Source organism: Brassica napus, chromosome C9 (genome assembly GCF_020379485.1).
Source record: "Brassica napus cultivar Da-Ae chromosome C9, Da-Ae, whole genome shotgun sequence".
Taxonomy (NCBI): Eukaryota; Viridiplantae; Streptophyta; class Magnoliopsida; order Brassicales; family Brassicaceae; genus Brassica; species Brassica napus.
Window position 1 is genome coordinate 47,744,141 of NC_063452.1, and position 16,614 is coordinate 47,760,754.

A 16,614-nucleotide genomic window follows, 5' to 3' on the forward strand; every position below is an offset into this window, starting at 1 on the left:
ATATGTTTTCTTATAAATATATTAATTTCCTTAATAACTAAATGCAAATACAATAAGATAAAAATATAATAAGAATTGACAAATAAGTACGGTTTTAAACAATTGATTAATTAAAACATGTAAATTATAAAATTATTGTATTTGAAATAGTTATATAAATATTTAAGTATATGGTTAACGTTAAAAATATGTACACTTATGTTCTAAAACAATAATTTATATATAGAAAAATGAAAATAAACATCCGCATGGTTCAAAATCTAGTCAAAGATATTATCAAAGAAGTTATCTTTCCTAGACTTCTACCTCGGCAAAAATATTATGATTTCCAGACACGAGTCTGCCCACGGAGAGGTGTTTAGGAGTGCAGGTGTCGTACATGGCATATGGCATATGGCATATGGCATTGACTGTAATATATAATTTTCAAAATCGTAATATATAATTTATATTCAAATTTTATTTATTTTAATATAATTATAAAATTCTTAAAAGCATTTGATTAAATTCAAAGGGCTTTTTTGTAAGATTCAAAAGTTATAAGCAGGTCAATCAACAATGTCAGATTACGCATGGTCTCACTCTATCACCATTGAAGTAAATATTTCCAAAATTTTCACCGAAAAGGAAATTGTTTTTTTTTTTTTGACAAAGGGCTTACCGAAAAGGAAATTTACCAGCAAGAAAACTTTATGCTCCTACTTTCTAATTTGATGATAATATCGGGCTTCGGTTAAACCCAAGGGAGATACAGAATCAAGAGATATCGTGATAGAGTGAGAGAGATAAGTCTCGCTTGAAGAGCTGATTGAGACGTCAGAGAGGATCTCTGCAGAGTAGGATTCTAGGCGCCCTTAGTAGTCTGTCGTCAGTTACTGAGAGAGTCAAGAGAGAGATATATATCATCGATTTGATGGAGACAAGAGGAGTTTTGGGTTAGTTGGGTCTTTTAGCTTAGGGGTTTATGTTAAATTATGCTTTGGTCCTTTTGGAGTGTTAACGAATATCCAAAGCGAATTAGAAGGTATTAAGGTCAACCAAATAATTATGAGCATTAAAACGATTTTGATATTTGATATCTATAATATCAGAACCAAATGTGTATATTCATATATAAAAACTGTGATTTTTTTAAAAAATGCTAGTTATATTTAAAAATTAAAATAATAAAATATTTAAGAATGTAATTTAAAAATAAAATATTTATCTCTGGAAAAATTATCTAAAAGGAATTTTAAATAAACTAAATTATTCAATAACCCAAAATGTGTAAACCGAACCACCCAAATTCTTTCCAAAAGTATTCGATTTATAGTTTTAACTAAATTGTTTAAGCTAAATCATTCAATAACCCAAAATGTTTAAACCGAACCACCCGAATTCTTTCCAAAATTATTCGATTACAGTTTTATTATCCAAACTGAAGTGAACCAAACCACAAAGTACTCAAACTTGATCTAAACCAATTTTTTATTGTTCTTAAGGGGGGTTATTGGTTTAAGAATTTTTAAAGAATTATAAAATTTTAAGAATCCATGGTTATTGGTTTATGGATTTTAAAAGTCTTTCCAAAATTCATTGTTATTGGTTTAAAAACTTTTAAATTCTATTCAAATCCTTTGCTATTCAAAAAGTTTAGTTTTTATTGATTTTGCTATTCTATTAAATTCTATGGTTATTGGAAACTAAATTCTTTATATTTTTACTCATAAGCTAGACTTTGAAAATAGCATATCTACTCATAAGATTTCTAAAATCTGTGTACTAATAAAAACATTCCCACACTTTATGATATATTTTTCTTGTTTGACATGTGATTTTCGGAAGATCTCTTTGTAGGTAAGTTTTGTATTTGGTGTGTTCTAATTTTTCGTTTGTATGAGTGATGTCTCAAAAAAAATGTCAATGAAAACAAGACTGTTAAAAATATGTCATGTAGTATGAAGATAAAAAATAATTATTTTTAAAACATAACTAAGAACAAACCATGCATAACACAGATAACCAATACCATAAAATGCATTTGTCTATGCAAACATACCAAACGATAATATAATAGTGTATCATCCAAATTCATTGTTGAAAATTTCAACAATTTTTTTGTACCTTAGAAGAAAAAACTTTTTGAAAAACTATATTGTGCAAATTCTTAATAATCAACAATAATCTATAGAAATCAATACAAAATATTTAATAGAAATTAGGAAACATTTGTGAAATCTACTAAATTTTTAAAAATCTGTCAACTTGTAAAATCACTCAACTCTTACCAAATTATGGTTCCAATAACCCAAAATTATGGTTCTATTATTTAAATCTAATTATTAATAGCCTAATAAAAAATTCTGGTAGACCCAAAATTTAAATGATAAGATTAGAGATTAAATGTAACATGAATTTCTAGAAATAGGTCCATTAGGTCCATTTTTTAAAAAATCACACATGAATCAAGGTTGTGACCTCTGTTTTAATATATAAGGTATAATATATATATATTATATTTTCATAATATAATATATTTTCATTTATATATTATATTTTAAAATTCTAATAAATCTGTGTAAAAATATTTTAACAATAACTTAATGTATTTTAAGTTATCATTTATAAAATGAAAAATAAATAAATTATATCTTACTTTATCTACTTTATAGTCATGATCATGTTAAAATACAATTATTGTACTTAAATAAATATGATAAAAGTATATTCAATTGATAAATTTATAAATTTTATTTTCATAAATATAAACTGTTTATTTTAAAAATCTAATATGATGATAGAACGGCTTAGAATTAGCAAACTATATAATACATGTCTAAAAATTAACACATCTTAGACTTTTGTATATACAATAATATATTATCTAAAATGAATAAGCATAAAAAATATTGGTAAAAAGAAATCCAGCTTTGAAAGACGGATCAGAATTATTAGACATTAATAGTTATTATGATACTTTACATACAAATATAATTCTTTCTATAAGAATATAAAATCATTATATCAATTCAAATAAACATTTTTGTTTATTATTTTATGTAATTTATAAATATATAAAAAAATTAATCGCATTATTACTCTTTCATAGTTTCAACAATTAGTTACCATAAATAATTATTTCTAATATAATGTAGATTATTTTGAAAGTGGTAACTGAATTATCCTTTCCTTTTAGATATAATTATAATAAATAAAATTAAAAATCATCGGTCAATCAAATTATAACAATTTGAAGAGTTCAGTTATGATCAACACGTAATAAAAAATCACTTATGTGACTTCTCAATCAATATATAGTAGGATTTATATTTTTATAAATAATTTATAACACTATGTAAATAATTTTAAAATTCTGATAAATTTATTCTGTAAACAACGATAAATAATTTAAAAATCATATTAATAAACATGTTTGGATTTTGTAATATTTAAAATAGTTATTATATAATTATATTCGAATACAATTCATCAAGTAGTGTATAAAACTATTATAATTATCTTATATAAAAATTCGTTCATTATATTTTATAGTTTATAAATATTAAAAGTAATAAATATAACATTACTAATCTTTCTATAATTTCGAGAATTAGTTGCCATAAATTGTTATTTGTAATATTCTTTAGATTATATGACAAGTGATGTTAAATATTTTTAGACTTACCTTAAATTTTTAGATATAATTTAAATAAATAAAAATTAAAAACAATCGATCAATCAAATAATAATAATTTTTTTGAAACTTCACCACTGAGAGACACGTCACCAGAGCTGGATAAGTCGATGGTTGTGTGCGTGACATCTGTCCAACTAATAAAACACTCCATTTTTTTTTTCGTGCTGTCTGTTGGGCCTGTCTTATTAGTTTATATCTGGTGTATTCTAAAGGCTGCTTTTTTAATTATGTTTTCTGTGCTCTCCTTCTCCGCCGTAGGCAACGTTTAGGACTTCCATGGAAACTGATTCTTCTTCCTCCTGATTCACCAGTCAATCGGAGCCGTAGCGAATCTAGAGTTTCCAGCGAACTATTCATCTTCTTCCTACTGATCAAGTAATCAATCAATTACAGAATCATTGCTATTAAATTCTCTCTAGATTCTCCTGTGTCGATATGCTCCTGCGTCGATATGCTCCTGTTGATTCGAATGTAAGTTCCGGTTTAGAAGTCTGATTGTATCTAAGTTGATTTTCCCAGATTATAAGAATTTTCACTGAGCGTTTATGATCCGTTTATTGGTTGTTACTTTCTCCGATTTACTTTCAGGCAAATCTTATGCCAGCCACCGTTGCTGCTAGCCGTGTTCCGACCTTTGGTCCCCATCTCACGGCGGGGTCGATGTATTCCATCCAAACTTCAGGCTGTCAGACTCCTCTTTGTTTGTTCGGTTCAGTGATGTAACCTCCTTGAATGTGTTGACTGAGCCGACTTCTCCACTACATGAAAAGTGTTTCCGGTTTTGTAGTCAAAGCGAGATGCTTGCTCTAGCACACACCAGCTCTCAACTCCTGGGTAATCATTTTATTGATTGTCATCATACTAACCGGAAATTAAATTTAAATTTCCATTATTTCAGACATCATTGGGGAGATCACAGCAGTTATCTTACGGTTACGGTTCGATGCACGTGAAGTCATGTGATTGGGTTGAGCCTGATCCATCAGAGCTAGACAATCCATTACAAGGTAATAGTCACATGTAAATCCCCCAATTTAACTTCCGTTTAATACAAATGATCTTAAAAACTCTTCTCTGATTAATCTATTCTTTACTTTTAATTCATAGCAAGACCCGCAAAGCTGGTCAAGGATACTGACATGACGGCTCCTTGCCCAGCAACCACACTGTATCCAACAACCGGTGGCAGCATCCATTGTTTGGAAGTCATTACTCACTGTGCAATCTTCGGTATCTTATCTCCTCCGTACTCTCCTACTCATGGAAGACACTGAAACTACTTCCGGAAATCCCCAATCCGTGACTTGCCTGGTAATATAACACAAACTTAACCGAGACACACCACCTTGGTGTTTCTACTTTCATAACACTTTGTCAAGAAATCATGGTTTATATAAGTTAACATAATTGGTTTACGTTTATCTATTGTTACTATAGAAAATGTTGTTGATGATAATGATGATATATGGAAAGCAGGTGAGATTGAAGTGATGAATGGAGAAGTGATATCAAATGTGACATGGCTTGAAGAATATCAATCAGCCTCCAGATAACTTTGTGATATGGAAAGCTCCTTACAGAGGTCATGTGATTAGAAAATGAGATATTATAAAAAGACTTAAAGAGGAGAAAGAAGAAAAGCTTTATCATCTGGAGAATAAAATTTGGTGAACCATTCAGAAGGCTTGCTTGCTTTGTGGTCAAAAAGTTCTCAGTGACCAATTTCAGCCTATTTCATTATATGATAAATGTTATACTACTGCATGCATCTTTATTACTATCACTTTACTACTAGGCTGGAGATGGTGTTAACCCGAGGATATTCAGACAACCCCCCCCCCCCCCCCCCCCCCCTTTATTTTGGACATGGACCTTTCAAGTTAATGTTAGTGCATACAACTTCACTGCAAATCATCAGACTTTCACAATCACATGGATTCTTAACGGAAGTGATCGTGCACCGCTCCCTGATTTCGTTGATACTGTGAGTGTTATGATTGTTTCGTCATGATATTTTCAAGTACATTTAATTAATATAAATTATTGGACGTGTAGGTAGACAACGTGAACAAGAGGGAGGACATACCAATTGACAGAACGGTTCTTGCTAAGGTTGAAACTGGAGGTGGCAGTCAGCAGACAGCACCAGATGGTGGAGAACCACAGAGGCCTTCAGCTAGAGCAGCTTCGGAGATGGTACAGAAGGCGCGTCTAGCTTAGTGCTTTGTCACCATATTTTCTTTAGCATCAATGTTGGGGGTTTTAATATTAAGGATGTGGTGTTTGCATCTGTTTTTTTATTTAGTAGGTGTTATTGGTTTATATATTTTGATTGATTTAGAAATTCATATAGTATTTATAAATCCATATAAAATATGCAAATCCGGAGGTTTTCTTTCGGATTTGAGTCTTTGTATTTTTAACAGAAAAATCCAAACAAATCCATTCAAATCTATTATAAAATCAAATATATTAGTAAATCTGTACGGTTGAATAACACTTGATTTGATATAGAATTTATGAATCATTAAACCAATAACACATGATTTTAATACAGATTTGAAAATCATAGAACCAACAACACTAGATTTAGTTCGGATTTTCAAATCCATTAAAATACAACAACCAATAACCCTTACTTAAACTTTCTGAACAATCTGTGTTTTCTGAATTTTCTATAAAAATATGTTTGGTTTTACGGTTTGTACGATTTGTTTAATTTTATGCAAACCTTTAATGTTTTTTCCCAGAGATACTGTCCATTATCAAGAAAATATTAGCAAAAACCACAGACATTCTATAATAATATATTACTAGGTTAAGACTTGTGCCTTGCGCGGGATCAACATTATATATATATATTATTTTATGTATTAAATATTTTTACATATTATGAAATAATAAATATATATTAAATAATTAAAAGTCAGTAACTATTAAATATATAATTAAATTGGGAACATATAAATCAATTTTATTAATCCAAAAAATATTTTTTTTATATTTGATAGGATATGTTATTAAATTTAAATGATACTAACATAGATAATATATTTTAGTATATTTTTAATATTAATGTCTATTAAATGATGATTTCTACTCATATAGTTTTTTTGATCGTTTGTATCTTTTATAGAAAAAAATTTAAATTACTGATAACAAAATTTTTATTGTGGGATTAATAGTTTTATTAATTTATAATTTAAAAAAAAAAAGTTGTCAATGATCGTTCAAAACTTTTATCAAAAAAATTGTTCTAAGTAAATTTTGAAACTAAAATATTGTATTTTATATGGTTTATATTTTAATTTAAAACGATATATATATTAATCTTAATAATTAATAAAATTAGACTTTTTACTTATATAATTTTTGTAATCATTTGTATTTTATCATAATAAAAATTTTAAACCATGGATCATAAAATTTGAATGTGAGATTTTTAACAATTTAGTAATTTATAGCCGTTTGTAAAAATTCAAAATATAACATATACATAAAAATCTAATTTTTTATTATATGGTTATTGTGGTTGTTTAATTTATTTAATAGTTTAAAATTAAACAAATATGATAGAAGATACACTATTTTTTATCAAATCTTTATTATTCAAAATCATTAATTGTCATATATACTTTAGCTACATTAGGCAATTCCGTAAATTTTATTTAAGGAAATAATAAAGTACATTAATGATGAATTTATTGTTAGTTTAATAAAAAACTTATTATATAATTAGATGAACCAACATATTTCTCTAATGATTCTAAGAATCATTCTAATGATGACATGTTGTTACAAAAAAAAGTTATAATGCTTCTCAAATAATATATAGGGGATCCGGCCTAAGAAGTTATTAGGATCGGCTCATTCATTACAAATGCCCAGTCCTGAATGTAGGCAAATAAGTCATATTAATAACCATAGAAAATGGGTCACAAAGTCTTAATGCTGACAAAATAACTAATTACTCGCGTAAAATAATTGTGTGTTTTTACGGGTGCACAAACTATTCTAACTGCCTTAAATTTTTCATCTTAATTTACAATCTTATTTTTCAAAATTATTATTGAAATATTTTCCATGCAAGTTTTTTTTTTTTGTAACTGAAATCCATGCAAGTTTTTATTACATCAACTAAACAGTGCATAAAATTGGTGTAAAATATATTTGTATTTTAACAATTATGTACTTGCGCCTGCGGAGTTCAAGAAATTATATACCAAAATGTTTTTAGAGAGACAAAAATAGTGACATATTGTGTCATTTACGAAAAACAAATAAATGACAGAACTTTTGAAAAAAAAAACAAATTGCTGAATTATGTGGTACTTTGGGAGGACAATAATACATGATAAGTATAATGGTCCGACGAAAGCTGTCAACTCTTATGCAAACATAATTATTCACACACAACAAACGACATTATATAGAGGGAAAATTGGAAAAATGAGACACTCTCAACTTTTATTTGTCTTTTTAGGACTTCTGATATTTTTGGCAATTCTAGACATGTTTTACGCTTCTTTTATGGGAAAAATAGTAAACTGAATTTTAAAAATGTAAAAAAATATTAAGACTATTGGAAACATAAGTATGACAATATATGCTTAATTTTTTTTTTTTGAAAAAAGTTGAATCATATTTTATTTTATTTTCTAGCTACAGTTAGAAAACACATTCTAGTAATCTACTTAATTTAGAAATCGGATACTAAGTTTTATACATAGATATATCCAGGGTATATAGCGTAAACTAACATTTCTTATATATTCTAACGAAACTATAATCTGTTACGTTATAATCAAGAAAATTGTCTTCAATCTACCTACAGCTTGATAACGACATATAGCTACAACGCAATGATATACCTTATCTATATTATTTGTCATAATATGTTCTGCCTTTTACCTTATGTGACGCTTAATGAAGAATGTGTTTCTCATCTACTCTACTATGTTCTGCGTAAGGTAGGATATATATTCTAGACAAATCCGAAAAATATGGAAACTTCCATATTCGGTTAAAGATGTTTCCTAAATCTAAACTAAATCTACCCTAAATCTCTCATAGAATATTTTCTCCCACGTTTTTCTCCTACTCCCACGATCTTTCTCCGATCTTTTTCTCTTCGTACTGGTGTAAATCAAAAGGAACAATTTGAACAAGGAGCCGTGTTGTTGAGGCTGATAGCGTTAAAAAACAAAAACAAAAGAGACTCTGCTGGGGATCGATCCCATAATCTCTGGTTGTGTGATATATCGTAGACCAGTGCCTTATCCATTGGGCCACAAAGTCTAATTGTTTGTTGTATGATATATTTAGCTTATAGACCTTTTAAACCCAATTAAAGAACATAGAGAAGAAATGAACCAAAATCTAGTTTGAACAATTCAGAGGTGTATGAATTCCCAAAACTTAATTTCTCAAAAGTCAAAACTGAAATGAAACAAATCTAGACTGAACACAGTTGAACGATACATCATACAGAAAAAAAAAAGTTGAAACTTTGTAACAGAAGAAAGATTCATATTCAGGAAAACAAATAGAAAATCACCAGAAACTTAGGTACATCCTTAGAAACTCCTAACACAATTCAGTTAAAGAGACAACTTATTGGCACTTATTGACCCTACGGAAGATGATAAAGTATTGTCTTTTGAGAAAATAAGAGAAATGTGCGATGCAAACATTCGTTATAAACCTTGTTTAATCCTCAAACAATGCCTTCTGCAGTTTTCTCTGCCTGTAGCTTCTTAGGACGGGTATCTTTGGCTTTATCTTCCTCATAAGCTGCAACATGAACTCCAAGAGCCGCACGACCCGACAGGTCAAGGTTCTGTGACCAAGCAGCGTCCCATTCCACAGCCTTCGCTATACTACATGGTACACTTGGACCTCCTGGCACAGTAGCTCTAGCAGCGCTCTGCTCATTATATGTACATATCAGAGCAAAGATCAAAGACAGTTCAGGCAAAGAATGAAGTAGAACCTTAGGGAAGAATTTTCCAAAGATGGCTCTGTTAGAAAACCTTCGGTAGATAAGGATTCTTCTCATCATCAAAAGCAATGCGTAACACCCATTTCTCGATCCTTTCGATGTCAGGCCTGATCTGCAATGTGGTTTAGACCAGATCTTACATCAAACTGTGAAGGGACCGTCCGACGAAACCTGTAGTGAGAGAAGAATACCGTCCGACGAAACCGTAGAGAGAGAAGAGGACCGTCTGACAAACCAAAAAACAAATCCCCAATTCGCTGAATTGTATCTGAGAGCAAAGAGAAGAAAGATAAAAACGAGATTAGAGACAAAAAAAATTGATGATTTACGATGAAAAAAATAAGGATTCTCCGCTTACCCTAAATTGACATTGAAAGGGTTGAAGGCTTGAAGGTACACGGCGGAGAAGAAGAGAAGTGAAAAAATATTAGGGTAAACAAGTTTTTAATCCTTTTGTGGTTTTTTTTTTTAAATTAAAATTTAAATCAATTACGAATTAATTTAAATTTTAATTAAGGTTAATTTGGTTAATTATAAGGGTATAATGGTATTAAAGAGAATATAAATCTTATTTACCTAAATAATCCTCTACAAGTCTTATTGGAACAAATCTAAGATGAAAGTGTCTCATTTTTCTAATTTTCCCTTATATAGATTACAACATATGTAATCTTATCTGATTATTTCAACATATACAAGCGATACTGACCACAAACCACACAATTAGTTAGCGACTATATATAACACAATATAGTCAATCTTGATAAATAAAAAACTCCAGATATTATAGTTAGCTACTTTTTAAGAAACAGTCCATATGGACTACATGTTCATATATAACTCTGGATCCACCTACCCATTTTAAGTAATCTTTATTATAATAAATATTCTGCATTGTATAACTTAATAATTTAAAGAAAAATGTATAAAAGCAAAAAGTTGCGCCAAATCCAAAAAATTAACATATAAAAAATTAATTCATGTTTATGTGTTAGCATAATCGAGTACAGTTTTAAAACTATTTTACTTAATAACAAAGTTAAAATAGAACAAATATTGAGAACACATTAAAACAATAGCAGTTTTATATCGTTTTAATGATGAAACATGTATATTTTTCTTAAATAATAATAATAAAAAATTTACAAAATACAAATGAAAATGAAAATAAATTAAACATAATAATTATTTTATTAAAATTGATGCAAAGTTTTTGTGTCTTTCTATACAAGAATTAATATAGGGAAAAAAAACAAACAATTTTGCATATTGACAAACAACAAGTATGGTAAAGGTAACTATCTCATTAACTATCTTTATGCCATAATTTTGCTATGCACAAGAGAACATGAAGAATGCATGAAATTTATGGATCGTCATGAACGGCAAACCAAGATGACAAATGATGGAGTAGATAAAGCGTTCCTTATGCAACATATCTATATTGAAAAAAGTGTTATGGAACTCATATGATCTTTATAATGCTACCAATAAAACGTCACCTCAATAATCTGGAAAATTGATGCATTGATTTTTATTACTTTATAAACAAACGGAAAAAAATTGGAATTGGTTTTACGGTAACTAGAAAGTGCCTACACTTATCGACCGCTACTCAGTTTTCACATTTTCACATTCTCCAGTTACAATGGTTTTTATTTTGATTAGCTTCACTGTACTTTCCTCGCATTCAATATAACATTCTACGTTTAATAAGAAATGCAACTTCAAATAATCACCATTTCCACTCTAATAACATGTCAAAATACTATGATTTCATCATAAAAAGTAATTACTTTTATAACATACACAAAGATTTACCCACAATCCAAACCTTCCGAACCTCAAATATTACAAACCACAAATAACGCACCGAATATGAGATCAAATTTTTGTTAAAAGAAACAACATGAAAACCATTTGAAGCCTACGTATCATATCAATGGCACAACTTTTTAATATAGAAACAACTATTGTAAACAAGTAAAATATATCTTATCACATTTAATCCTTCTTTACTTAAAACTTTATAGAAGACAAAAACCATTAAACATCTCTTGCAAATGCAAACCTAAAATACAAAGTACAAAATCATACAATAATATAATAACATAGATCACAAGTAAAGTATATCCCGCCCGTAGGGCGAGCCGACCCTAGTTATAAATATTTGAATGATTTTTATATCTAAAATATCAGAACCAAACATTAGAAGTTATTTGTGTATTTGATTTTTAATTGTTCGGTCGACTGAACAGGCAAAGATATGAAGAATATTTGTTACATGATATATAACATCAAAGTTGATGAATCTTTTTCAAGTTACAAAAAAAAAGCCATACTTCATTCGTCATATCTAAGAATGGCTATAAATTGATCGGAATATATACATATATGTTTGGAACTACATAATGAGGATGATTCCATTTGATTACTGTTTAAGTCATCAATCTTTGTATAATCCTTTTCTTATCAATAGAGAAGCAAATATGAAGAATAACCTTAAATTTGTAATATATTTACAACATTACCATTTTGGTAAGATGTCAGCATGACAGCCTTTCTCATATCCCTTTTAAATATACCCATTCATATCTAAGATAATTACTACCATTGCCACTGGACTGATTTAAAATATATAGTTCCAACGAACCTTATAAATCTCTATAGTGTATAGTATTAAGATAACTCGTGTGTGCTCTTTCACATGGGATTGGCTAATGCATATCATTATTACTGTCTTAATTTTCTACGTATATTAGGAAAGTAAATATAGGAGTTTACTAATGAGAATCTTCGCGGAGTTTACTAATGAGAATCTTCGCGTGCACGACAGTTAAAGATATATAAACACAAATTACAGATAGCAATGGAAGTTTGGTCAAACGACTCAATTAAAATAAGGCTAATATTAGTACTCTAATTTCGTTTAACTGACAATCATCTATTCACGTATTAATTAGCCAAATATTTGTAATTAATCCTTGGTTTGACGCCTACATTATATATAGGAGGAGTTATAAAACTCGCATACTCATATGCTCACTCAAAACGAAAATGAATCTTACCCTCTACAAGATTAAAGTTATATGATATGTATCATTTCTGATGGATGTGATATGTATCATTTCTGATTTGAAGCCATCGAAATCCATGTAAAAGATTAAAGTTATTTTGTACTCAATTGTTTTCTGCATTTTGAAATAATAATATTTCTGTATTAACATTCATTAATAAAGAAGTTTTGTTCTAATTTTAAACTAATCACAGGTTTGTTGAAATCAAGTGTGTTGCCTATGGAGTACAAGCTCTAGAGATACAAAAAAATGAAACTTTACTGATGCTAATGTAGTATTTGTTTGATGCTAATGTTGTACTATGTGCTTTGAAGTTTTGGCATATTGATTGGGGAGAACGTAATTTACGAAAATTATTTTATAGTACTGTTGTTATCCATTCGTTATCCGTTTGTTTAACTAATTATTTGAATCTCATTACATTAATAAAACACCTTATAAATACACTTTTTAATTCGGGATTCTAATCACGCATATTGAAGACATAGAACAAAGTTTGAAAAAATATTACGGCTTTCCTAAGTCAAAAAATGGCAGTTGATTTTACAGTTTATACGTTATGGGTTTTTATATTATTTTTCTACATTTTTTCAGTAAGTTTTAAGATACAAATTATTTAGTTTTAGCCTCAAGTATGATTGAAGTAGTCTCTAAGCAAACTATATATTGAGGAAGTCTGATGCTAACCTTTGAAATATAAAGAGAAATGGCCACGTTGTTGAGAGTAAGCTCTATGTCCAAAAGTCATGTCCCAGTTGAATACATACACTGGAAGCTATCGTGAAAATCTTTTACTCATAACTATAATGAAAAACATACAATAATAATGGTTAGGTTTACTTAATCGTTCCTTTTGTAATTTAATTTTAATATTCATGGGATTGTTCTTGAGGATAGAGAGTTTCCGTATATTATATGAAAATATCTCTTATAAAAAAAAAATCCTATCTGCAGTGATATTGAATATTGTTTGGAGAAGATATTTGTTCTGCTATGCCTATCCTACTCATACTTTGTGTCGTCTGTTCGGATTCACCAAAAACAATCAGTTATATTTCATGGGTAGACACTACATAAATATAAATTATAATCTTTGTTTTCAATGTTGTACGTACCATGTATGCGTATAGTTTTTTTTGGTTCAGCATCTGCATTTTTTTTATTTCCAACATGGGTTTGGTTTTATATATATGTATGAGTATAGTTTGATTATTATATATGATACATGTTTTCTATCTTTGTGAGATACAAAATATTATGAAAATATAAAGTAAAATTGATGTATTTTTGCGATGTTTTCATCCTGCGCAGGTTTTTACCTAGTAAGATGTTAAAACACGGCTCTGATCATTCGAAGAGGAATCCCAACCTAAATTCACGTATTTAAAAATGTTTTTGAGGCGCAGAATACACACAAAACGAGAAACTATAAGAAAGATGAGGACTAAAATAAAAATAACAATAAATATGGGGAACAATCGAATAAAGATCTGAACTTTGTGGGCTTAAGCGCTATAAACTGAAAATATGTAAATATTGTTCGAGGACGGAGCATTAAAGCTTCTCTTTCCGACCCGAAAAAAGGAGAAGAAAAAGGTTTGTGATGGCTTCATCAGATTACGAGATCATCACTGACCCGTGGGATCCTAAATGCGTGAGCGCGTGCACCATGTATTTCCCTGGAAAAGAGCCCGAAGATAATGAGCTTCTGCTGGAGAAGATCCGTGGGAAACTTGACGAGCGGATTCACAATCACACACTAGCAGAAGAGTATCGTATTATGAACGACCAGATCGTGAAGAGTCAGGGATTTGATGTCGATTTCTCCAAGCTGCGTTACCTTTTCGACTTCCAGCCTGCGTTTCTCGACGAACTCTATCCACTCGGCAAACCACATACCGGTAGGGTCTATTTCGGTAGATTGGCTGCAGAAGCCGTTGAGATTTACAACAAAAGAGAGGTGATGATCTCTCTCTCTGGTGGTCAGTGATTGTCAAGAATTGTCAATTTTGATTCGGTTTGTGTGTGTCTTTTGAAATCAGGGGACTAGTTTTGAGTTCGTTGAGGTTGAGAAAGCAAATATTTACTTGAACAGCGGAAAGTTCTACTTCATCACATTTGTAGCCAAAGATCCTCTTCACCAGACAAAAGTGGTGTTTCAAGCTAAGGTCATCCATGTGTTCTGTAGAGAGATTGTACACAGCTTCTGCAGGCTTAAACCCAACCAAGAAGGTATTATTTTCTTTGGATCAGTTGGAATAAGAAGCTTGTGTTAACTTATGTCTTTGTTCTTGCCTTAACTAAAAATGTTCACTCTTGTAAGTAGACATCATCTGAAACTCTATTGTTGTACTCCTGTGGAGAAGAAGCTCTTGTGTTGTCTCTTTGTCCTTGCCTTAAAGTAGCAAAAATCAAGACAATCAGTTTAAATGTTTACTTTGCAAGTTATACTTTTTAGTGTACAAGGACCTTTGATTGTTCTTGTTGTTGTAATGAGGAATATGATTATGCTTATTCAACTTGTGTTGGCAGGAACATGTGAGGATGAAGATTCCATTGCGGAGAAAGCGTCCGTTAGAAGAACCAAGAAGAGAAAGCATGGTCTAAATATAATCTCCTCTTGCTGACAAAAGATTGTTTCTATTCATTTTCTAAGTTATACGTAGTTTTTTTATTTTGGTATTTGGTATTCTACCAGGGTTGGAAATTAATCAAGAGTGGTGAAGGGGTCCTCTTATTTCGGTTCAAGGGGTGGCTGGTCTCTTGGTCTCTCTAATTATGTTGTGTAAGAACCTTTTCTTTTGTTATCATGTTTGAGGAATAATTATGTAATTTCTGGATTAATCCTCCTTTTGGGGAGGGTGAGAATTCCATGTATCCTCAACTAAGATTAAACTTTTATATCTTTCATTTGCACTAGTGAAACCGTATTCAAGTGTCCTAAAAAGTCAAGATATCAACTGCAGAAACCTGAACCTAATTTCACATACATTAGGAGCAGACCAATTAAACACAAAACCAGAAACCATAAGATGAGGCCTAAAATAAGAAAACAATAGATATGGAGTTCAATCGCATAAAAATCTCATATACTTTGGGGGCTTTTAGTATTATATATCTCCACTGCTCATAATAAACTTTTACATCATTTTTTTACGTGTTACACTATTGTATGTTTCTCTGAACCATTTGCGTGTTCACTTTTATATGTTTTCAACTAATTCTAATTACTTTATTTATTATTTTTTAAAAAATGAATTAGTATAAAATAAAATTTATCTATTTAAGTGTTTTTTCTACATTTTCATTTTATCATTCTTCCTAACTATTTTATTAATTGCATCTACTATAATAATTCAACATCATTTCTTTTATGTTAACCATAATAATTTCACATGTTTGAATGGAATTGTTTCATTCGTAACAAAAATTCAAATTGATCAACAAAAGATTTTTTTTTGGAATATAAAATCAGTTAGACATATTCTAGTACGAATCACTTTTCTGATATCAGGTTTTTGAAAATAAATTTAGTTCAAATATTACAATTTTTTTACAGAGTTTAAGTCAGATTTTTCTGGAGAGTAGATTTTTAAAAATATCTAAATAATGTATGTACTTAAATATGTTATAATACAATGTAGAAAAATAATTAAAACAAATATGTGTGGATCAAAGTGTAGTTACTTTTATATTCAAAGTTAAAATTTTAAAATAATTAGAAAATTGTCAAAACAGTTTGATTAGATTTCAGAGGCTATGTTTGGTCTGGTCTCTTTTGCTATGTTATTGTCTTATTGATTGAAGTTAAAAAAATCACATTTTTTTTCTTCTAATTTAATGATAATAGAAATTTA

At 29.5% G+C, this 16,614-nt stretch overlaps 1 protein-coding gene and 1 pseudogene across 1 annotated transcript; both read left to right on the top strand.

Moving 5' to 3' along the window:
• The first annotated feature begins 4,114 nt into the window (after positions 1–4,114).
• LOC106409102 lies at positions 4,115–6,132 on the top strand (annotated as a pseudogene).
• Positions 6,133–14,290: 8,158 nt separating this feature from the next.
• On the top strand, positions 14,291–15,676 carry LOC106435852. The gene is made up of 4 exons (XM_013876778.2): positions 14,291–14,717; positions 14,800–14,989; positions 15,290–15,358; positions 15,456–15,676. Exons 1-4 carry the CDS (start codon positions 14,361–14,363, stop codon positions 15,479–15,481), a joined length of 642 nt encoding a protein of 213 aa, XP_013732232.1. The 5' UTR covers positions 14,291–14,360; the 3' UTR covers positions 15,482–15,676.
• Positions 15,677–16,614: the final 938 nt, after the last annotated feature.